The 22,944-nt window shown below is 52.7% G+C and overlaps 8 protein-coding genes across 8 annotated transcripts; 6 read left to right on the top strand and 2 right to left on the bottom strand.

Annotated features, from left to right (window-relative positions):
• Positions 1 to 252: 252 nt before the first annotated feature.
• Positions 253 to 855, top strand: BDP55DRAFT_637557 (uncharacterized protein; the record flags this gene model as incomplete). Its single annotated transcript, XM_060572996.1, has 1 exon — positions 253 to 855. One exon carries the CDS (start codon positions 253 to 255, stop codon positions 853 to 855), a length of 603 nt encoding a protein of 200 aa, XP_060423512.1.
• A 1,544-nt stretch (positions 856 to 2,399) lies between these two features.
• BDP55DRAFT_564527 (uncharacterized protein) lies at positions 2,400 to 4,646 on the top strand (the record flags this gene model as incomplete). Its single annotated transcript, XM_060570343.1, has 5 exons — positions 2,400 to 2,774; positions 2,852 to 3,108; positions 3,176 to 3,324; positions 3,380 to 3,714; positions 3,780 to 4,646. 5 exons carry the CDS (start codon positions 2,400 to 2,402, stop codon positions 4,644 to 4,646), a joined length of 1,983 nt encoding a protein of 660 aa, XP_060423511.1.
• A 1,048-nt stretch (positions 4,647 to 5,694) lies between these two features.
• Positions 5,695 to 6,112, top strand: BDP55DRAFT_374354 (uncharacterized protein). The gene has a single exon (XM_060567124.1). The coding sequence runs from the start codon at positions 5,780 to 5,782 to the stop codon at positions 5,990 to 5,992; it is 213 nt and encodes a 70-aa protein (XP_060423510.1). The 5' UTR covers positions 5,695 to 5,779; the 3' UTR covers positions 5,993 to 6,112.
• A 564-nt stretch (positions 6,113 to 6,676) lies between these two features.
• BDP55DRAFT_757551 (uncharacterized protein) lies at positions 6,677 to 7,949 on the top strand (the record flags this gene model as incomplete). The annotated part of the gene is made up of 4 exons (XM_060580786.1): positions 6,677 to 7,000; positions 7,066 to 7,101; positions 7,151 to 7,522; positions 7,556 to 7,949. The coding sequence occupies 4 exons, from the start codon at positions 6,677 to 6,679 to the stop codon at positions 7,715 to 7,717; spliced, it is 894 nt and encodes a 297-aa protein (XP_060423509.1). The 3' UTR covers positions 7,718 to 7,949.
• Positions 7,950 to 8,294: 345 nt separating this feature from the next.
• BDP55DRAFT_681636 (uncharacterized protein) lies at positions 8,295 to 10,461 on the top strand. Its single transcript, XM_060576210.1, has 5 exons — positions 8,295 to 8,716; positions 8,783 to 8,824; positions 8,885 to 9,612; positions 9,668 to 9,864; positions 9,921 to 10,461. Exons 1-5 carry the CDS (start codon positions 8,594 to 8,596, stop codon positions 10,241 to 10,243), a joined length of 1,413 nt encoding a protein of 470 aa, XP_060423508.1. The 5' UTR covers positions 8,295 to 8,593; the 3' UTR covers positions 10,244 to 10,461.
• Positions 10,462 to 19,041: 8,580 nt separating this feature from the next.
• On the bottom strand, positions 19,042 to 19,329 carry BDP55DRAFT_733850 (uncharacterized protein; the record flags this gene model as incomplete). The annotated part of the gene is made up of 2 exons (XM_060580144.1): positions 19,042 to 19,061; positions 19,122 to 19,329. The coding sequence occupies 2 exons, from the start codon at positions 19,327 to 19,329 to the stop codon at positions 19,042 to 19,044; spliced, it is 228 nt and encodes a 75-aa protein (XP_060423507.1).
• Positions 19,330 to 19,377: 48 nt separating this feature from the next.
• On the top strand, positions 19,378 to 21,023 carry BDP55DRAFT_720404 (P-loop containing nucleoside triphosphate hydrolase protein; the record flags this gene model as incomplete). Its single annotated transcript, XM_060578470.1, has 3 exons — positions 19,378 to 19,982; positions 20,097 to 20,283; positions 20,334 to 21,023. 3 exons carry the CDS (start codon positions 19,378 to 19,380, stop codon positions 21,021 to 21,023), a joined length of 1,482 nt encoding a protein of 493 aa, XP_060423506.1.
• A 193-nt stretch (positions 21,024 to 21,216) lies between these two features.
• BDP55DRAFT_733848 (beta-lactamase-like protein) lies at positions 21,217 to 22,464 on the bottom strand (the record flags this gene model as incomplete). The annotated part of the gene is made up of 3 exons (XM_060580143.1): positions 21,217 to 21,832; positions 21,903 to 22,043; positions 22,115 to 22,464. The coding sequence occupies 3 exons, from the start codon at positions 22,462 to 22,464 to the stop codon at positions 21,217 to 21,219; spliced, it is 1,107 nt and encodes a 368-aa protein (XP_060423505.1).
• Positions 22,465 to 22,944: the final 480 nt, after the last annotated feature.

The raw sequence follows: 22,944 nt of genomic DNA, 5'->3' as shown, positions 1-22,944 counted from the left end.
GTTCTCAGTCCTCATCTCCGGAGCACTGGAACACAGTAAGCATATACCTCACCACGTATCTTATGAGATCCTCTGACCCTGAAATTTCCCGAGGCAGTCAGTCGATGAGCGTCCAGTCGCTTGCTTGAACCACTCTCTCGCAGCCTGAATTGCCAACAAACATCAATCTCGTCCGGCGACTTGACCGATTTACTTTCACGAAGACGAATTTCGCACCAAAATATCTATTCTCTCATCAGCGGCTGCATCAATATGGCAAGTCAACTGATCCGTGATGGGAAGAAGGGCTCAGTAGCGCTCTCTTTGGACATCATCCTGCTTATCATCGACCATCTCATCGTCGACGCCAAGGAAGACGACAAAGGCATCGTCTGGTGGCTTGGATACGTGTACGAGACACCCTCAAAGTTTGCCTTCCTCGAGCATTTCGTCGAGTGCGACCGCGAAAAGGCTAGTTTCAGGGACCGCTTCCGCAGAATTCAGCTTCTCTCCCAGATCAATCGCATGTCTCGAGCGCTGGTCCATCGAAAGTTCCTTAATCATCCGATGGGAAAAATCTATCGGGCTTATGTCTCCGAGCAACTCCAAACCGACGCTTGGATTCTCCCTGCCGTCGATCGCTTCATCCCGCTCGCGACCGAGAAGCAGGAGGAGATATGCAACTGGCTGCCGTCTCACCCAGATACTCCGTTCTTCTACCTACGCCCCGAGCGCAGCCTCTCATCGATTATATACGTCGGATCCATCTTCCCCTGCACAAAGAATTCAGTGCAACGCTTATTGTCATCACGGCACTGTCGAATCTCACTGCACTTGCTATTGATGTCGGCCAATGGCATGATATCCACACGATGACCACCCCCGATCCGAGTCACCAGAAAGCCCTAGATGTGTCAATGAGGCTGTCTTCCATGAATTGGCCGAGTGGGAGGCGGAACACGCCAACGTTTTCCAGGCTCAGTGGCTGCCTTTTCAGAGAAGAGGTGTGCGCTTCTTCGCCAAGATAATCGAGCGCAGTGGCTATGTCATAGAGCTTTCTTACAAGCAAACGGGCCTGTACATGAGACTGTGCCACCCTCTCAAGCGCCCTCGAGTCTGTTCAAACTGCAAGGCCGTTCGGCCTTGAGCTCAATACTATCGTACTCCCTCCGCAACTGCGTGAATGAGAGAACGGCTATGTCTAACGATGGAGAGATAGGGGGTTGGCTTGTTATAGTTGGAATCTGTCATGAGTTAGCAGCAAATGACGCCAAGCAATTGAAACGAGTGTACAATAATACAGCAGGAGGTTAGCAGAGAGGGCTGCTTTTGCTCCGATTCATGAGATCCGCAGCGTGTTCAAAGATAGCCACATGCCTAGCTTCATGAGTTTCACCTAGAGGAAAATCATAAAAAGTACAACCTCCTCATGTTCTGCACACTGGTTCCTCTCACCTTTCATGGCTGGTCTTGGACTTCTATGATAACTCTATTATAACAATTGATCGTCAAGTATGAAATCAACTCTTCCTGGTGTTCTAGGCGCCGGCACGCTGCAATGGCCATCCATATTGGCTGTCTCAACTACGAAACGACCGACAGCAATGATAGCACATCTGCGTACTGAACGATATAGATATGAAGAGTCTCGCCGAAGCGGGCATCAATTAATGATATTTTCAGAACGGCAAAGATATGAGAGATGTTAGTACTTGATCTCTCAGACAAGGGGACATTGGTATAAACGAGCGGACATGATATTTGGTTATAAAGGGACAACACCCTCTTTTCCCACACCTCCCGCGTTTTAGCGTTTATATTTGGCCGACAAGCCCGAGTTTAGTCATGAGCCGCTGCAAATGGATGTTCCATCTGATTTCAGAATCGGGATGGAGAGAACATGTACACAGCGCCTTGTGCAAGGTAGTGAGGAACAAGTTTCGGGTTCCAGGTCTGGCCGACGTGGGGCTTCTTCTCCGCACGGGCGAGACATTCGTCACAGCCGTCACCAGAAACCATGCAGAGGTAGGAATTCAGAAAACGCCGAACGCCGGCCGCTTCCAATCGCTGCTTGACTTATTAATACTCACTGTAGGCCTTTTCTTTGGCGGCCACGGAGGGATATCAGCTCCGCCAGAAAGCTCTCCGGTTACGATTGGCCACGGTCGATAGCGCCTTGGGATGGAATACACCGGACGAATTTCTGCTGAGTTGGCAATGCTAGTTGCAAACCTGGGAAGCATAATCTTCCCCTCATTTATATCACCCGATCATCTACCTCCCAGCGGCGATCCCACATGCAAGCTTTACCAACCGAAGAAGAAAGATGGCAAGCGGTAAGGTCTACCAGCGCCCTCCGTTGCGTGAATATCACCGGGCAAATGTAGGTCCACCGAGCTTATGACTTCGCAGCAGATACCATGACGGCGTCAGGTGACGAATACCCGCTCAAGGCGGATATACGTAAAATGATGGCTGAGACACCTCTGCCAGTCATTGCTGAGGGAACGATAGACCGTGCCTCCATGGAAAGAGATACGCCAACGAAGATCGCTTCAGGTCTCATTGAAAGATTCACATCAGCACTGAAGGCCAGCAATGTGGCTGCTCTAGAAGATTGCTTCTTTGCGGAGCAGGCGTACTGGAAAGACCAGCTGGCACTCACGTATCACCTCCGGACAATCCAACAAGCAGGCGTCATTGCGAGCAGTCTCATAGAGACAAATAGTCTTCGGGGATCAGAAGAGATTCGGCTTGAAGGAGTCGCGAGCTTTGCGCCCATCACTCCTAGCCTTGTGAGTCTTAAACCGCTTCGATACCGAGAACTTGAATATTGTGTTTGGGCCCAGGCTGACTAGCACACTACATGTAGCAATTCATCGATTGTAATTTCACGTTCAAGACAGCGAATCCAGCCGCTCGCTGCCATGGCAAGATCATCCTCCTGCCCCAAAAGCCTCGAGGCGAATACGGGGGCTCAGCGAGTTGGAAAATCTGGGTTTTGAGCACCAGGCTTGAAGACTTTGTCTTCCATCCCGAGAATTTGAGCTTGTTACGTGGCTCTGCAAAACAGCTGGGCATTCACGAACAGTTGGAAACCGAGGTGATCATCATCGGTGGTGGCAACAGGTGAGCCCGATCTGGATATTTGATATCAATGAATTACCATTAGCTGACGAGCACACTTGTGGTGTAGTGCAGTGACAGTCGCCGCCCGGCTGAAGGCCTTGGGTGTCGAGAGCGTCATGCTCGACCGCAACCCTACTCCTGGAGATAATTGGGCTCTTCGCTATCATGCAATGAAATTCCACATTCCGACGGCGATATGCACCATGGCGTACCTGGGTAAGCACCTCACAAGTCAAATGTCAATGATACTGACATTGGGCTATTTGGATAGAATATGCAAAAGAGCAGCAATTTCCACACTTCCTCACAAGAGAGGAACTTGCAAACCAGGTCAAGCGATATGTGGAAATCTTCAATCTGAATGTTGTCAACTCGGCAAAAATTATGTCGACCACTTTCAACCAAGCATCAAAGTTGTACACAGTGACATTCTGGTCACCAACTGGCAGGCGTGTTGCCGTGGCCAGGCACTTGATTCAAGCAACCGGAATCGGGTCGCAGAAACCTCACATGCCCCCCATGGCTGATGCTAATCTGTACAAGGGGGTCAGTGTTCATTCTACTGTCTATCGTAACGTCAAAGACTTGAAAATGCTGGGTGTAAAGGTAAGTCAACGACTCCGGATTTGATGACGGTGGGCCATGTCATTAACCAAGACTTCTGGACCCAGTCAGCTTTAGTGATAGGCTCAGCGAATACTGCCTTCGACATTCTTGAAGATTGCTGCGCTGCCGGCCTGAAAACCACGATGGTCGTTCGGTCCCCGACCTACATCTTCCCTGTTGCGTATGTATGTGATCCCGCAGCGCATGGTAACTACGAGAAGCTTGGCGTGGAGGCAGATAAGGATTCCATGGCGATGCCCACCAACATCGACGCTCAAATGGTGCGAGGACACTTCTCCCACCTGGCCTCTCAAGAGCCCGATCGCTACGCTGCCCTCTCAAAAGCCGGGTTCCCTGTCCTGGACAGCCGTTCTCCTGAATGCTGCTTGATGGTTAATCTGTTTGAAAAGGGTGGAGGACACTACTTGGATGTAGGCGGCACGGCCCTGATATCTGAGGGCAAGGCAGGTGTTAAAGCCAATGTCGAACCAGTAGCTTTCACTGCTACCGGACTCAAATTCTCTGACGGCAGTACGCTTGACGCGGATGCTGTGGTGTGGTGCACAGGGTTCGCCGATCGAGATGCACGTAAGACAGCGGCAGAGATACTGGGGGCCTCAGCAACGAATGAGGTCAACAAGACATCTGGAGAAGACCAACATGGACACGGCGGGGTCCTCGGTCCTCGAGAGATTGCAGCTCGTCTCGATGCGACTTGGGGCCTTGACTCTGAGGGAGAGGTTCGAGGGGTGTGGAAGAGGCAATCCCGGCTTGAGAACTATTGGATCATGGGTGGTGACACGAGACTTCAGCGGTGGCATTCTCGAACTTTGGCGTTGCAAATCAAAGCTGACCTCGCAGGTATTCTTCCGCCAGCGTACCTGGATACTCCTGCTCCCAAGAACCGTTCCAACACCTCAAGTCGTCTCTAGTGGGCTTTGTTATATTTGCTTTAGTTCACAATCGAGTAGCTTGCTTAAGTATGGAAACCCCACCCAGAAATGAAGAATGATATTTGCAATTGCCTTGCGAACACGTTCCCATGATCTTTCAGCGAGAAGACCTTATACGTGACCATTTTGTTCTTTTGTGATAATAGTGGCTCATGGTATCCTAGAAAAAATGAGGTTGCCTGAAGACGGAACCTCGGTATTGCACATGATCTGTCGTCCTGAGCAATGTGGATTGCATCCTTTCAAATTTGCCTTCTTTGAGAACGGCGACCAATCAAAAGGCATCAGCAACCCATGTAAGTACCCGGGATCTGCAGGGCCGGGATGCAACTCATCTAGTCAGCATGTGCCTCATCATGCCATGTGAGCGGCCGTAAGACTTTGCCACTACATGAGCACATAAATAGGCCTCTCGAATTGTCAATGAATTGACGCACACAAACTCTGCCATGTTCATACACTTGACTATCATAGGTTGGAATTGAACATCTTGATCTTGACGTGACCTCAAAGCTTGGCCATGTCATCAATAAACGCAAGGACCATCGTACAACAGTGCGAAAGTCTTGAAGAACTTCAAAATCCGGTTATCGTAAGAGCTCGTTGATACTTATACCACGTGCACAACATTTGGAATGGACACATATCATATGACGCTTATCCAAAATTCTTCCTTGATGGCTGACCTGTAACAGACCGAACTACGAACCAAAATCCCTTCCGATGCGGATGGCCTTGAGCGAAAGTATCGCCGCACCATGACCGACTTTATGTGGCGCCAGGTGCCTATTGAAGAGACCCAGCTCGGCCTGAGACAGTTTATCCAGATTGCCAACGAAGAGAGGATCCAGGACATCTTCGCCAAAGTTCCTTACTGCGCCCACGGAGTTACCCGATGGAAAGACCGGAGCGACAAAGATCCTGTCAGACTTGGCATTTGAGGCCTAATTGCAATGGTTCTAGAGATGCCCTAGGCAATCTATCTATACCGCCTGCGGCACATATATCATCCGACCAAAGCCGATCCACTGCTTCATAGCAGAGTTCGGACTCCGAAATCTCGTCCAGAATCAGATCTTCCTCGTCGACAACGACAGACACGTCATGGTCTAATGAGCCGAATTCAGATGAAGAGAACCATGATGAGCAGTACCTGCTTGTTTGCATCAATCGGAAGAGCCTTCCCACATTGGTTCAGATTGAATGCAGCCGCTTTGAAAACGACCAGTACCTCTGCCAACAGATCTTGGAAGAATACCGAGCGATACGGGAGTGTTCAACGTGGAAGACATCTTACCTACTTCCCTTGTCTTTGTCAACCATGATAAGACGCGCATGTGTTTAGCTAGCAGTCAAGGTTCCATGGTGGATGGAATGGGTTCCGCAACTATTTTCCTCGCTTCCTAGTACCAGTCTTTCTAAGATGGATACTAGCGATTTTGTCCGGGTAATTATTGCCATATCCTGTGTTGAAACTATAAAGGAGAATACATGCTCCTCTAGCTAACCCCGTCAAAGTTCTAACTACCCCCTATTGGAGAAGTTGCTGTGCCGCATCATTTCAAGCGTGCAGAATTTCCTCCAGTGTCAGATGTAAGGTGAGGCAAATATACATATGAGCCCGTGCCTATGATTGATGTCGAATTGGATCCAATACCACTGTGATACCTTACGCGTCCTGGCCGGCACAGCAATAAGAACTGGGCCACGACGTTCCCGAAAAAGCTTCGGCACCCGTTGCGCCGCGCCGCCGGGGTCTATGGGAAGCCTGTCATCGGATGGGGTATACGAGTCAATGAGCGACTTAACACGCACCACTTCCTGCTCCTTTTTTGGTGGTGATTGTGATTATCACCATAATTATGGGTATCCACTAGGTGTTGGCAGCAGACGATTCATCCGCTTTCGGGCTGGGCGCGTTTCTTGCAGGAGTTTCGACGATTTACATAAGTTACCAGTATTTTGCGAGGAAGGAGCAACTGGAATAGCGTTCTCAGGTTGGATTCGTAATGGTTCGGAAAGTGGAGCCGCCGAGAAGAGACATTCCAAAGATGGAATCTTCTATCTTGCAACGTTCAGAAGGCTGCGAGTATTCCATACCTCTTTATCATACTTTGGCTGGTAAGTTAGGAGCTGGAATGGGCGAAATTGAGGAAAGCGTTGAGCAATATGAGTGGGGGCGAATTTTTGAACGGCAATTTTCTCGTATCGAGTCCACAGGTTCATGGCTTTTGCTTGGAAGCTTGACGGACCCCGTTCGCATGATCGGGGGAAGGCTCGCTCATAGTTCGGCATGTTCAGTCTCTCCGGAATCCGTCAGCCCTAGAATTAGAGTGCGAGTTACCTGCTGTATACATACTTAAGCATATTCGTGATAACTGTCAACCTCTCAATTCAGCACTTTCACTACGCGTTGTGTCAGGATCAGCACGAGGTACGGGTCCTACCATATGCATGTGCGATACACACGGCCGGTCTTACAGGCTGCCGCTGCTTCGAAGCTAGGCGGTTTCAAGAGTTTGAGCCGGCGACGTCAATGGCATCACTCCCTTCGCGATGGTGGCTCGGCTCGAAAGATTCAGTACCTCGTAGTTGGAGCAGTAACTGGGGGCGCCTCACTGCTTTGTTGGCAAGCATACAATGGATCTTCAGGTGCGTTCCGTCCAAAGGCCGTAAACAGTGGCTTCAGTCTACCCAGAACATCAATCAAAGTGAACGCTGACGGGACTACTACAGTCTACAAGCTCGATGCAAACGAACCCTATTCAGAAATCCGTGGGGCTTCGCGGTCCAGCATTGTGGAGCAGGCTCCTAAGAACGGCTCATCGACTTCTACATTACGTAGGGAAATTCAGGTGCAGTGAATCTTTGGATGACTTTCCCTGCAGTGTACGAATTGCGAAAAGCTACTGATATGGCCCAGATCGATGCAGAATTGCCTCCAGGACCACCCAGACGAGTACGACAGCGAGCTTAGTAAGGGTAGGGATGATGACCTAAGCGTCGTGAAGGAAGAACCGGGACAAGCCGAAAAGAAATTCAACTGTTAAGGGAGGCTACCTAAATCATGCCCGTATGTCATGCCCGTATGTCATGCCCGTATTGGAGATATGCCGACGGCGGGATTGGAAGAGGAGTGAAGTCGCCACCTGAGGCTCCAGTCAATACCTTATATGAGTTGGTTGTCGTCGGCATGTAGCACAGCTGAGAGAGGAGGAAACGGAAACCTGACTAGCGAGCCATGTAACGTAATTACTGCCTTAGATGAGTTTTCAAAAGAACAGATTATACAAAAAAAAAAAAAAAAAAAGAATTCCCCGTCATTGGTCTCATGTGACATCTCTCATTAATCGCGTGTGTGGTCTTTCCCGCAGTCTCGTTACTTACAGATTTGCAAGACTTGCTGTTAGCTGGTCTTTATCATCGCTTTACAAGTCATTTCTTCTATCGTGAATCTAGGGTAGTGGGATAATTAAAGTACGTGCTTGGAGGTGGTACTACGCTCGGACGAGTCAGCCAGCTCGAATTGTTGTTCACGTAATCAACTCGCTCATTGGGTCCCACATCTGGGGATGAAGGCGGGGCATCTCGCGAGACAAGCAAAGCGCGAGAGTTGGAAAGTCCAAGGTTGTTTTGAATTGAATGAGCCTTGCCCCCGAAAGAATCACCGACGACACCAGTGCAGGTGTAGAGATCGTGAGGGATCTTGTATGTAAGGAATCATCAAGTCGCTAAGTAGGACGTCCATGAGTCATTGCATCCACCAACTGGCCGTGGATGGATGCCTTGATCTAAGGTAGCTCGAGGAGACATTTGTAAGCACTCTGGTCGTCGCCTATTTTTAGACTCAAGTTGAAAACACGCCTTGTTGAGTCCAGTCGTGTTCTGCATCAAGAATCTTGATTTTACGATTGAATCACTTCGCAATGTCTACCAGCCCAACTTCTACCCGCATCGTCATAACTCCCGACAATACAGGTCTCTGGGGAATCAAACAAAGCGACGAGGCTGCAAAACGAACTAGCGAGCTTCTCGAGAAAGACTTGAATGTAAGAGGAAGGACTGCTCAAAATCCAATGAGACCTTTTGATCGTGTGCTAATGGATGTTTGTCAGCTTCATCATGTCTTCCTCAACCGATCCGGCTTTCATGATCACGTCAGTCGGGCCTAAACATCAGGAGGAAGAAAGAAGCAAAACGCCTAACAGCTCAAGCAGATGCTCCACCACATGCTCGCGCTCTATGGCACTGGAGCAAACGAGGCCCAGATCCAGAGGGCATTCGACCTGCGTCACGACCTTCAACGCCCTGTCCAGTCTCGCCACGACGACGTGGTCTCCGAGCTCCTAGATGACTGGAGCTCCGCACACAAATACCTCGGGAAAGATGAACACTATCCGGACTTTCTCGCATACTTCCAGCGGAGGATCGAAGCCGAGAGTTACGAAAAGGTCGTCTGTGACACACTGCTCAAGCGAAATGCCGCAGCCAACAACATGCTCCTCCGCTTACACGGCGGCGTGCTCCACTCGCTGATCCAGCTCATGCACGGCCTTGAATGGAAACAGCCTGCCATTGTCGCCGAGGGCCTGGCACAGACTGCGGTGCATGGGACCAGCTCGCTCCACGATCTCATGCTGTCGAGTGAAGCTGCTGTTGAGGAGCACGCGCAAGCCACACGGATGCCAGCTATTCTCGACTTGTTCGAGGAGGTGCGGACGTCGACTACTTTGAAGGGTGCCGCGCGGTTCCAAGATGACAGCAAGATTAGGGACGGGATTCTGCAGAGGGCTAAGGAGCCTATGCTCGAGATCTTGCGCAAAGTGCACGTATTGGATGACGAGCTTGAGGAGAGAACGGCCGAGATGTTCCACGCGATCATTCTTGTTGCATCCAGCGCAGCTGTTCACCCGACTAAGCATGTCAAGTACGACTTTTTCCTCATGTAAGTGTCCCCTTTTTTGCCTGCACGTCAGACGAGTCGGTCTAACCTTTCGAAGGCACCATGTGAATTCTGCTGTGTTCTACTTGACGACGCTGGCTCAACCGTGGCTTTCCCGAGAGGACAAAAGGCGGCTGCTTGAGTGGAAGATCCGCATGGACCTGATCGAATACACGGCTAGAGGACGAACCCCGATCGATGTTAACCTTATCGCCTCTTATCATCCCAAGATTCCGGGCGAACTTTCAATCAGAGGCAAGTCCCCGAAACTCCACATCAGTTGCCTTACTCGACCACTGACAAACACCCAGCGATTGGTAACCGGTTGCAAGACTTTGGTGACGACGGGCACGGCATAAAGCAGGCAAGGGCGACGGCGTTATGTCACGAGCTTCTGAAGTCTTACGAGGACAAGTCTTGGAACAAACTGAAGGGTGATGACTTGTGGGTGAAGATTCAGCACATGGTTGTTGACGCCCTTGAGGCTCCTGGTGCGCTGTATGCAAGGTCAACTGGGTATGAGGAGGCCTGGGCGGACATGCCACCTAAGTCGGCGCCGCGCCGATCTGACGAAGAATTACGGGCTTTACAAACGGGAAGTGGTGCCTCAGTTGTGGCATTAGCGTCTTCGTAATCTGGATTTATCAGCTGATGAAATCTTCATGGAGGGTTACATTTCCAACTATCCAAACATGAAGTGTCTTGAGGACGGCCCCTATGGACTTAGTCCCCAATTCTAAAGAAAACTCCCTCGTATTCTGAACTTTCTATCTGATAGTCTATTACTTGTCTACGTTTAAGACCAGGAGGATGTTAGAGACTCGTTTGAAATGTAAGCGAGGGCCACTGAATATTGGTGACTTGTTGATTCGAACGAATATGTCCGCCTAGATCCGTCTAATCCCAACCCTGTTTGAACCATCAATGTCCCTACAGCGCCTACAACTGCCTCAACGACCCAGCTCCTCGCCTTTTGGCTTATGTTATCTATAACTGGGACCAAATGCGTGTTTCTCAAGCCAATCGTACGCTTTAAGAGCTGCCAACCAACCTTCTGACGACTTATCATGACTTGCGTCACAAATATGAGGCCCTCCTGGTACCAGGACCAAGCTGGCGTTGACACCGCGTGCTTTCACCTCAGCTGTGCGGGCCGATTGTTGCCATGATATGAGATCGTCTGCTGTTCCATGTATCAAGAGAGTAGGCGTCTTGTAGTTGCCGCTTTTGACCTGGGCCAGTGGACTACATCTTCGGATCTCGTCCAACGCAGGCTGTGGCAATGCGTTCCAATCGGTCACGTCAGGTCGTTGCGTAGCCGCATGTCATCTACTGGGTAATCCCCCAATCACAACCAGGAGTGTTTGGGCTTTCCAATTCATGTGCAAGACAATTCAAGAGCGAGGATCAGCCCGTATCCGTGGGTCGGAAAGGGGTTCCCAAGCTCTAATAGCACGCTAGTTGGTGATCTGCATCACCACATATCAGTTACGAGCCATTCCTCAAAGGTCGATGGGCTCTCGATTTAGCGACTCACAGCTTCATCTCGAACAACTCGCAATACGTCATATTCCTCACCCAAGTCTTTCGCTCCGACTGGCTAGATTGGCGTTCTCCACCCTGTGATTAGAGATCAGAATTTCTAGGCATACATGAGAAGCGGGCAGAAACCTCAACTCACAACCGTCCTTATAATCAGTAGGGCAGTAGAAAGCCAAGATAGCTTTCGGGGGGCGAAGGCCTCTCATAGGTGCCGTCCATCCGGTTGATAAGGCAAGTCCCCCCCCCCCCTAGGACCATCCTACAACCACGATGTTGTCTGGATCTGGTTCAACGTCGGGATTGCTCAGTCCAATGTTCGGTAACGAGTTACGAGCCCATTCAATTTCATCACAAATATCGGCCATGGGACCATCAACAGATCGGGATTCGGGGCATAGTGTACCAGGTGTTACTCTAGTAAGCGCCGTTTCCATGACCCTGCGATTGAAGTGCTTGTCTGACGACTTGAAGTGGGCCACTGAGCCGAGAGACAACTACAGATATCGATTTGCACCCGGAGGCCAGTATGGGAGCTACTTCTACCATCGTCACTTTGGCCCAGCCTTCTCAGATGTAGGCTATCAACTCACATTCGCACCAAATCGCTGTGTCTCCCTGTAACATTTGTGACACTATCTAATCAGGGCCAGAGAGGATCACTCTAGATCGTGCCAGCTGCTTGGCGCCCCCGACCATATCGCCTCATATCCGACGATGATCAAGACAATCGGGCCATGCGTAAAGCAGAGAAATCACCCCAGTCACATCATAGTTGCGGACTGGAATGATCAGCCAATAGACATGTACCTTGTCCGCTTCCGTGACAACGGATACATCCCAATGTGTGCCAACAGTTTGACCCTAAATAGGAAAGGCGGGACACGATGCGAGTCTACTCTTGATCTACAGGATAATGGTAGACCGGGACGTAATGAGAGAGGGTGCTGCTACCGGATTCCTGGCCATGAGTACACCAATGTCGAATCTTGCACCGAAACAAATCCGGAACTAGAAATCATCCAAGTGGTATCAGGGGAAGAATAGATCTGGATCAGTATCATTCATTTTGAAGCTCATCACTCTCTGGCAATTAGCATCGATGAGCACGAGTTCTGGGTTGTCGCGGCTGATGGCGAATTCGTCCACCTGCAGAAGATCATGAGAACCCATGGCAATCTCGGTGAAAGAACGAGGTAAGATGGACCATGACCACTTGAGTCTTGTTTCAACAGACTGACACATGACTCTCACAGCATTCTCGTAAAGTTAAACAAGGAAGCAGGGGATTATACGCTTAGGTTGCGTTCTTTACGGACTGAGCAGATGATTCAGGGTGCCGGCATATTGCGTTGTGCCACTACGAAGGTGATATTCAGCCTATAGAAACGGTGACTCTTGGGTGCGACAGGAGGCACAGCTCAGCACCTTTGCTTGTAGGATCTGCCAAGGCCTCCTAATCGAACAGTTCCCAGCACCAAACCTTGACTCCATCTCAACGGTAGTCTTGTGGACATTACAAACAAAGCCATGAAAGAAGCCGGACTAATTCCATTCCCACTACGGCCACTTCCACCAAAAGCAGACTTTACAGTCAAATATACCGTCAACAACACAGGATCGTCTACGTGGGTACTTAACGCAGCACCACATTTGATCATTGAAAACGGTGCCAACGCTGACGCCAGTCACCCCTTTCACAAGCACAATCACAAGGTTTTCGTTATTTTGTTGTTGTTGTTGTTGTTGTATTTAACGCCGTGGCGGCCGGGCTAGAGCCCTTACCGCAGACCTCCCGAAGGGTATATGGCGTGGAGGGCCGTGAGCCAAGGCTACCTACTCTACAGTACGTCGTCTCTTTACATCGTCCTCCAAATCATGCCTTGTGGCCACTACGCGTTCTGTCTGTCCCCGGTTCCCGCTGGTGCCCCAGTTTCATTCTTTCCCAAATCGTCCCTTGGAATCGGGAGGTTCTTTGTAGTCCGCACTCACATCTACGTAGGTGTGGATGCTGCTACCGCAGACAGATCTTCTGGAAGAAGTCCGTCACGCGGAGAAAGGCCTCGAAGCCTCGTGGGTCGGTGATTAATCTCTTGAAGTAGGCCTCGAGAGATCCCATAGGGCCTATGGGCTCGGGCATACTGCGAGAGTGGAGGGTCGGCCACCGTTGCCTCCTCGCCAGCGTTAGTCGACAGTAGACCAGGTGGTCCACGTCTTTCGCCTCTCCACAAGAGCACATCATTAGAGCGTCGTCGTGGTTGAAACGTCGGTGATATTGCTCGAAGTCCCCGTGACCCGATCGTGCCGCCAGCAGGTGATGTAACGTAGCCCGCGGCAAGGCCAGTTCAGGAGGGCTGGACAGAGCTGCCTCAAGCCCCAAGTCCGCGTACCGCGGCCTTCGCTCTTTATACCACCATCTCCTGTGCTGGCTTTGTAATTTTTCCCTTGCAAGCCGCTTGATGCCCGCTAGTGTTGCCATTTGACCCATCCGCGCCGGCAGTGTCGTTCCTTCTTTGGCCAGCCGGTCCGCGGCCTCGTTTCCTTCGATGCCCTGGTGTCCCGGGGACCAGTGCGTCCGTATATCAAATATCCTGGCCGCTTCTTGGATTTCGAGGAACGCGTCTTGTGACGAGTCCGGCGCCTTGCCGCGGATGCCTTGTATAACGCTGGTGTTGTCGATACATATGTGGATTGGATGACCGCGATTGGTGAGCAGAGCCCTTCTGAGGCCGGTTCGCGCCCCTTCGACCTCGGCGTCGAACACTTCTGCTAGTCCGAGTCGGCCGCACCCTTGTGCTATGCGTTTGGAGTCTCGGTAGATGACGAAGCCGTACCCCACGGCTCCGTTCGTCGCCCTGGAGCCGTCCGAGAAGACGATCATATGGCTTTCCGGTACTGTCTTTAGCCAGCGCTCGAAAGCTTTCGCAGCCTCTTCTTTGCATTGAACTACTATCTGATCCTGTGAGCTTGGCAGGTACTGTGATTGAAGGAACGCTGGTCTTCCGCATCTTGGCAGAAGTTCAGCCGTCCGTTGTAGTCTCGTCTGTTGCTGTCCCTGCTGGGAGAGCCGCGCGACTAGCGGGTGTCGGCGATCAATCCTCTGTAGTCGGACTGCGGCCCGTAAGCGGACGCCCTCTAAGGCGACTTTGGCTGACGGTAAGCCGGCGTCTCGGAGGAGGCTACTGGTTGGCGTTGTCCTCCAGACAGGCAGAACGGCCCTTGCTGCCGCTGTAATGACGCTGTCGATCTTCTGCACGAGCCCCTTTTGGCCTGTGTTGACGGGTCTTCCTTGGAGAGGCGGATTCGTGTCTGTCTCCGCTTGGCGTCTCGAAGCCGGCTTCGTGATACCTGCGTACCATGTTTCGGCGCCGAAGAGCGCGATCGGCAGTACGCAGGAGACGACGGCTTTTCGCACGGCGGCCGCTGGGAGTCCCCTCTTTGTGTTCGTAAGCTGTCTCAGATGTTGAGCTGCCCTCTTTGCTGCAGCTACTTTTGCGTCGACATGGTGCCGGAAGGACAGTCTCTTGTCGAACCAGACACCCAGCCAGCGTACAGGTTTCGTCGAGGCCTTGACCACCAAATCCCCCGCCCGGACCTCTGGCAGCTCCGCTGGCTGGCCGTGCTTCCTAGTAAAGTGGATGACCTCGCACTTGCTCGGGTCAAAGGAGACCTTGTTCTCCAAGCCCCATCTGAGAATGCCGGCTGCGCTTCGGTTGAGTATTGCGACGTTGCTCTCCAGGGAGGGGCTGATGGCCAGAGTGGCGATGTCGTCCGCGTACCCGAATCGCGCGTTCGGGTCGTCTTCAAGTATTTCCGCGATGTAGAGCAGAAAGACGATGGGAGACAGAGGCGACCCCTGCGGCAGCCCGCATGACAGAGGAAAGTATTCCGTTGTGCTTTCTTCCAGTCGGACTCTGGCGATGCGGATGCAGCAGAAGCTGAAGATGAGTCTAACCAAGCCGTGTGGCCATCCCTGCTGACGCAGTCTAATGACGAGCCGGTTCCGAAGGACGGAGTCGAACGCCCCTTTTACGTCCATAGTCAGAAGTGTCGCCGTGAGCCCTTTTAGGAGGGCCGTTTCGATATCGTGGGCGAGGCAGGTCGTCAGATCGACGGCTGACCTGCCCTGTAGGGCTCCGATCTGTTGCGGACTGACGATGCGCTCGACAATCGCCAGGGACGCCATCCTTCTGGCTATCAGTCTCTCGAGTCCCTTGCCCAGGCACGAGAGGAGCGCGATCGGACGCCAGGACCCGGGCTTGGAGGCATCCCTGCCGGCCTTCTGGATCATGACCACCTCAGCTCTGCGGAAAGGCAGAGGAAAGTGGCCGGCCCGCATACAGGACTGGAATAGCTGCCTGACCGGCTCCGAGATGACGCCCCAGCAGGCCTGGAGGAGGCGCGTGGTGATCCCGTCCACACCAGGGGTCGTTGTCTTTGTTAAGGTGGCCGTCTTCACTTCTTCTCCGCTAACATTGTCCTGCCAAGTAATCGCTCGCCTTGGGACGACGGGTACGTCAAACGGGTCACCCGGTGCGTCATCTTCCGCACTAAACCTGTCGAGAAGGGCTTTCCGGAGCGCTTGGGCCTTTTCGTTAGTATCCTCGATCGTCTGGTTGTCCACAATCAATGGGGGTGCTCTGGTCAGTGGGCTCGCCTTCCGCCAACCCATGACCTGATAGAGGTCCCGGTCTGAAGCGACTCCATCGATCTTTCCGGCCCAGTATGCTCGCTTAGCCTTCCTCACAATGCTCAGGAATGCCTTCCGCTCTTCCATTGGAGAAGGATTTGCGTTCTGCTCCGTCTCCCAGGCTTGTGGGTTGCGGGCAGCACGGTACGTTCTGTGGGCCTCTGCGCATTCCTCCGTCCACCAAGCCGCGCCTTTTCCCTGTTTTCCTCTCTTCTTGCCGACCGCCTCAATGGCTCGGGAGAAGAGCTCGACGATGTGACTTGCCTGCCCGTCCAGGTCTGCCGGAGTAGGTTGATCCCCCAGATTGGGCATCGCAGCTAGCCCCCCTTCGATCAGGTCTCTCAGCCGAGGCAGCGCCGAGTCGGGCACTGACAGTGGCCGTGGCTGCGGGTGGCCCTCTCCCTGTGACACTGGGCGTTTGAATAGTGGTATGACGGCCACGATGGCCTCGTGGTCAGCTCCCGGGTGTAACTGTGGGCTGACCTGCGCGTGCGCAAAAGGGATATTAGAGAAAGCCAGGTCCAGGACATGTCCGCAATCCTGGGTTGCCACCCCAACTTCGCTGATAAGAGAGAGATTGTGGCCGTCTGCCCAGCCTGCGATGTCATCTCCCCGGTTCCCGTTCCTCGTCCCGGGCTCCCAAGAGTAGTGATGCGCGTTGAAGTCACCCGCGATCAAAGCTCGCTCCGGGGGTTTGAGTTCTAGCAGTATCCCTGTTGTGCGGCTGTGGGGGTCGCGGGGTTGTCTGTACACGTTGACGATAGTCGTCGTTTTGTCGACCACCAGCCACAGTACGTCTCTCGTGTGGACAGGCCTCTGCTGCTCCACCGTCATCCCTATCCCTTTGCGTGTGTAGGTCAATACTCTTGGTCTGGTTCCTTCGCTGTCCCAGAAGTCGACCGGGACGAAAGAGTCGAAACCCGGGTGCGTGTTCAGTTGCACGTTTCCGTCCTTCCAGCCCGTCCAGGGTTCCTGGACGAGGACCACATCTATCTGAGCCTCCCAGCAGAGCTGCAGGAAAGCCGTGTGCGCCGGGGAGATCTTTCCGACGTTGCCCTGCGCAACGCGTAGCATCCGTGGGGTCGCCGCTCTCGGCTTACGTCTCCGAGTCGAGTTCGAGGTGGGTGTAGGCATTCGCGACGTTGTAGTTTGGCTTCTGTGCTGCCCGTTGGCTCCTGCTTGGCATGGGTAGCACGGGACGGTCGATGGAGGTGTTGTCGGGGGAGTCTTCGCCTTCGCCTTCGTCCGCCTCGTCTTCATCCATGCTGCTGCTGTCAGTGCTTCCGTCACCGAGGCAAACGATCGAGCTTGCGGAGGGCGTTCTCGTGCGCGCGCGCTTGGCGCCGGGTTGCTGGTTCTGGCTGGTGGAGGTAGGGACGCCTGCCGCCTCCTGGCTACTGTCGGATCGAGTAGCCTTGTACAGAGTGTCCGATGCTTTCTGGCCGGCCTTCCGGATCCGAGCCCGCTCCTTTCGACCGGGAAGGGAGACGACGCCGTTTACGGCCGAGGGCCTCGCTGGGCAGTCTGTGTGGCTGGCTTGGAAGGGGCCGCAGCAGTTGGCACATTGGGGCCTGGCCATGCAGGGTCCCGTTTCGTGTGAATCGGAAGGTCTTCCGCAGTTGCTGCAGATCGGTCGTCGTCCGCAGAACCGGTTGGAGTGGTAGCCCTGGCAGCCGGGGTCGTGTCGGATGAGCGTCCTTCGTTTCTTGACGGGCAGAGATCTGCCGCTTTGGTTGAAGAGCCTGAAGGGCGTGACCTCTGATGTGAATGATATGAGCCAAGATATTTCGTTCGTGACTGGGTTGGGCCCAAGGCGGGACGGTCGAGCAAGGACAGGCTTCTGTCCTGTCTGTGCGAAGACCTCATCTTCAACGAGTGTGGCTGGGTCCAGGACGTCCCCGCCAATGCTGTGTAGTTTTGTTGGGCATCGCGGCACAACGTAAGTGTACCACTTGATAGGCGTCTCGACCTGGTGGGCGCCGAGGCATTCCGCCAGCTTTGCCTTACTTGCAAGTAGTCTTTCCTGTATTTGCTTGTTTCGCGGCTTCAGAGAGTAACCTGTGCTGATATGGTAGACGTGGGGAAGGTCCGCTAGCCCCAGGCCAACGGCCTTACAGACGATCTGTCGTACGGCGAACGGTGCGATCTTCCGAGCGGCCGCTAAGCTTTCTTCCGGGACGCGGGCAAAGATGCGGAGGTCCTCCTTCGGCTGCGCCTGCGGCTGATCCTCGGCGGGGAGTGTGGCCTTCGGGCGGGCAGAGCTCTGGCAGCTCTGGCCGCTCCGGGTCGCCGCAGTGGTGTTGCCCGCCATCGGTGCGACGACAGCCGCCCAACTCCGGGCCGCTATTGGGCTTGTCTCGTGATTGATCAGTCTCTTGAGGGTTTGAATGACATAGGCAGTGGCTTCTTTCGCGATCTGCTTTCTAGAACCGTCAAAGCTGGCGACAACGCTGTCGACGGACCGTGCAATGGTCAGAAAGACGTCTTTCCGTGCCTCGTACTGTCTAGCTTCTTCTGCAAGGGCTGTCAAGACGGACCCTGTGGCAGATCCGCTCGGAGCAGATGCGGTAGAGGCTGCGGGCCCCTCGGCCGAGGTAGGGGCGTCGGTGGTGGCATCAAGCTGGCTTCCCGTTAGGCTGGGCCGGGTCGGCTGTGCCTCGGCGTCGCGGCGTCGCTTAGCTCTTGAGGTGGGGTTCGGCTCCGGAGGTGTCCCGGAGCCTGGTTCGGGGTCGGCTTGGTCGGCCGACATCAGTCCGGTGCCCGACGGCGGCTGTGAGGCCATCGCGGATGCGGGCTCCGGCAAGGGGAGGTGAAGAGTTTTCGGCTGTTAGTAATTTGGTGGTAGGCTCACTCATTCACTAACAGCAGATGCCAAGAAAAATTAGGCGAGAGGGAAGTTGCGGTTTGTGACGATGTGAGTGAGGTTCAACGGAGAAAATTCTATCCTAAAGGCATTGATGCCTCTGGCTATAGGGTCCGTGCGCAACTCCTCGAAAGGCCATTGTGCATAGCTAAGCTTTCTAAGCCACTAACTTCTTCAATTTTTCACAACGCCAGAATGGTTGGTGACATGGAGTCAAATTCCTATGTTGATGAAGTAATATGTCCAAGGATGTACATGTGAAATGAATCTTAGATACACAGGGACTATACGACCCCACAAGGTAGGTCAAAGAACCAGATCCGTCATGAGCGAACGCTCGTTAAAGAAGCATGGACTGAACTGCATTGTTCTGTCATAGCTTGTCGACTAGAGGATAAGATTCAGGAATGATCTAGGCACCCAGCTTGTGACCGCCAGGGACGAGACGTTGGAAGGTTCCATCCTGGTCATACTTCTGCGATACAGCCTTCATCTTCTTGATGTTCTCCTCTCCGTAAGTGCTGATAACATCGGCGGTCTCAGCAGCGTTGTTCATCCACTGGTTCGGCATCAGAACATCACGCTTACGAGCTAGCTCCGTGACCTTGGCTAAGAATTCATCATCCATTTGTAGAGCGGGCGCATCGTCGACGGCTGCGGAGAACTTTACTCCACGATGTTCATCGTTCTGGCCGGCGGTTGTCTCCTGTCTTACTTCGTTCTGGGATATGCAACCAACATCGTGGCCCAACACCTTAACCACGAGTTCCGCAAAGAAGCCCTTCATCACATGCTGCGCCGAGATCTCCGATTCTTTGACCGCTCAGAGAACACCACCGGTGCGCTAGTCAGCCGCGTAGATTCGCACCCTCAATCGATCCTCGAGCTCATGGGGTACAACGTTGGTCTTGTGCTCGTATGTGTTTTCAACATTCTTGCTTGCAGCATTTTGGCAATCGCGTACAGTTGGAACTTGGACCTTGTCGTTGTCTTGGGTGGCTTGCCCCCTGTTGCTAGTGCCGGGTACTCCAAGATTCGAGTAGATGCCGAAATGGATAGAGACACCGCGAAGCGATACTCGACGAGCGCATCGATTGCTTCCGAAGCCGTCGCAGCTATCCGAACAGTGTCTTCGTTTTTGATCGAGGAGACGGTTCTCAAGAGTTACGTCAGTGAGCTGGACAGCGCGGTGTCAGGTTGCAGGCGCCCACTCCTGACCATGATGCTTGCCTTTGCTTTTACCCAAGCTATCGAATACTGGTTCTTGGCTCTAGGCTCCTGGTACGGCTCCCGGCTGCTTTCGTACTACCGAGTCGGCCTGTTCTCATTCTCTGTTACCTTTATGAGCGTCTTTTCCGGCCAGGCTGCTGCTTAGCTATTCCAATACTCGACCAGCGTCACCAAGGGAGTCAATGCCGCGAATTACATCTCGTGGCTTCAACATTTGCAACCCGCAGTGCAGGAGACTGGCGAGAATAATGACAATGGACCTAATACCGGCGATGCGGTCGACTTCGTGGGTGTGCGTTTCGCCTATCCTTTACGACACGATGTCACGGTTCTTCGCGGCATCGACCTCAAGGTAGGCAGTCTTGTCCTTTACTTTTGTTACACCAGACGCCAAGATAATAGTGGACTTACCAGATCAAGAAGGGTCAATTCGTGGCGCTCGTCGATGCGTCTGGTTGTGGAAAGTCCACGACGATTGCTCTACTGGAGCGATTCTACAATCCGTCCGCTGGCTCAGTCAACATCGACGGGTCTGCTCTTACATCCTTGAATCCACGTGCATATCGGCGCATCGTCGGCCTTGTCCAGCAGGAGCCAACTCTGTTCCCAGGATCCATTCGTGAGAACGTCGCTCTCGGTATCGACAGCGAGGGTCGCAGCACAGCCGTCGTGTCCGACGACCAGATCGAGACCGCTCTCCGCGCCTCCAATGCCTGGGACTTTGTTTGCTCCCTCCCAGAAGGGCTTGCCACGCCTGCAAGATCTCAAGGCGCACAGCTCTCTGGAGGCCAGCGTCAACGAATTGCCATTGCACGTGCCCTGATTCGCGACCCCAAGATCCTGCTACTCGACGAGGTGACTAGTGCGCTTGATACAGAGGGTGTAAAGATCGTTCAGGCTGCGCTGGCTGATGCTGCAAAGCAGGGCGATAGGATCACAATTGCCGTCGCTCATCGTCTTAGTACTATCAAAGACGCCGATCTCATCTGCGTATTCCATCAGGTTCGTATCCAGGAGATAGGGACACACCAGGAATTATACACAGCTAGGGGAATGTACCACAAAATGTGTGAGGCACAGTCATTGGACTAGAGAGAGTTGGAGTCAATGAAAGCAAAAGATGGTGGTCATCTGGCAGCTTTCATGGACTGTATTATGTAACATCATCACACATAGTTTCTGTACCATACTAATATTTTTCTTGCCAACTGATGATCCATGCTATTTTACTGAAGTCGAACTTTGACCGTCTCTGAAGGGAATATCTGATGTTGCTTTTGCCAACCTAGCTTCCCACCTTGGCGCCAGCAAGATCAAACGTACTCCAATCGCTCAAGAACGTCCATCTACCTGTCTCGTTCCATTTCTGGGATTTCCATTGGTTGATATGCTTTGGAAAAATGTCAACTATCCTAGGGATAGAATCATCGTGTGCCATGATAACGAAAACATTGTCGTACCCGTCCATCTCTTGCACCTTGACAATTGTCTCATCTGCAGCGTCGTGGTTGTGGGTGTACTCGGCATATCGAGGGTCTCGCGTAACCGAATAGAACGGCGTTCCACACAACCCGCGCGGAGGATCTTTGCGCTGGTCAGACGTCGGTCTGCTACACGGGGCAGATGGCAGCGAGGTCGGCGAGCTAAGGCCAAAGTCGCAAGGGGTTGGGCGGCGTTCAGAAGGACGAAACTCTCCGCAATGATGGCACGAGTCGGCACCCATGAATATAAAGGTGTCTGGATTGCTTGTAGTCCGGGCGATCGCACCAATATGTCCGATGCTGTGCCCAGGGGCATCAATGAGGTAGAATGAGCCGTCACCGAAGTAATCGAAAGCTGTGAACGGCCCAACAGGGATACAATTAGGCTTCTCGAAATTGATCTCGTCGACTGATGTCCCACTGGATTCGATTTTTCTTCAGCTCCCAGTGCGTTAAAATTGCTTCTCTGACGTGTTGTAGACTTACTCACCTGAAATCACTGGCCAGCAGTGGTGCCAAGGCGTCATCGGGATAACCTAGACGGAAAGCCTCTAAGAATCCCGGGCCAATAACAACGCGTGTAGTCTCAGGAAATAAGCTCAGGTCTCCGACATGATCCCAGTGATGGTGACTATAGCCAACCAAAATCAGTACGTCGTCGGCATAAAGAAGCCGACGTGCAAAACTCTCAGAAACACACACCTTAGGACCACTGCCTCTATTTCACCTGGTTCGATTCCCCCGCGTTGTAGAATATCAACAATGTCCTCCTCCAGTACGATATGAATTTTATCGTTCTGAATCTCCGTCAAAGATACGGGGCTTAGTTTCTCCCAGTCCTTTCGCAGCCCAAGATCGAAGAGGACCTTTCTACCAGTGGAGTTCTCGATCAGGAAGACGAGGCATGGAAGGTCGTTGAAGGTCTCATGTCCAGGCCTGATAGGCTCCACGTAAGGTGCTGTAGGCACTCCTCGAAGGAAACAATTATTGAGAACGGACACTGTTACTGAGGCGCCAGACGGGCATGGGAGGTTGTGTGCAGTATCTCCCATTTTGTCTTGCGTCGCACGTGCTCTCCCTTTTCTTATTTTCTTCTGGGCAGTCGCAAGGTCTCGGAAGCCGATGGTAACTACAGATTCATTCTCAAGTAAGTGTTTTTTGAGTCCGCACGGGGGTAGAGAGTAGCGCAGTTGAAAGTCAGTCGTGAACGTGAGCATGTTACGAAAGCTGGTTTTAACTTTAGCTCAGGGGACTTGATGAGTATTTAGGCCGCGAGTGAAGAGTCGCCACTCGAGCGCTCGCCCGGCCACCCAATATACAAACAGATAAGGTCTCAACGACTTTGGGAGAACACTTCTAAACTGATCTTGTCTCTGTAGGACTCATAGCCATGAAAAGTGCCATTAGATAAGAGCAAGTGTGTTCGGCGGCAGGTGTCCCACTCACAACAGCATTTTATCCAATAGAAGGAACGCCACGAATATTCTACAGCGCCGCCGAGGTCGGCACGGCCAAGTCAAGCATGTCCATCA

This window comes from Colletotrichum godetiae (assembly GCF_030913485.1).
Source record: "Colletotrichum godetiae strain CBS 193.32 chromosome Unknown BDP55scaffold_69, whole genome shotgun sequence".
Taxonomy (NCBI): Eukaryota; Fungi; Ascomycota; class Sordariomycetes; order Glomerellales; family Glomerellaceae; genus Colletotrichum; species Colletotrichum godetiae.
Note: the sequence above shows the minus strand (reverse complement) of the source record. Positions and strands in the feature narration are given on the sequence as shown.

Coding starts and splice junctions, on each gene's coding strand:
- BDP55DRAFT_374354 (XM_060567124.1), top strand. CDS start 5,780: ATGAGCCGAATTCAGATGAAGAGAACCATGATGAGCAGTACCTGCTTG.
- BDP55DRAFT_681636 (XM_060576210.1), top strand. CDS start 8,594: ATGTCTACCAGCCCAACTTCTACCCGCATCGTCATAACTCCCGACAAT. Junction 9,613..9,667: donor AAGTACGACTTTTTCCTCAT/GTAAGTGTCCCC, acceptor AACCTTTCGAAG/GCACCATGTGAATTCTGCTG. Junction 9,865..9,920: donor GGGCGAACTTTCAATCAGAG/GCAAGTCCCCGA, acceptor ACAAACACCCAG/CGATTGGTAACCGGTTGCAA.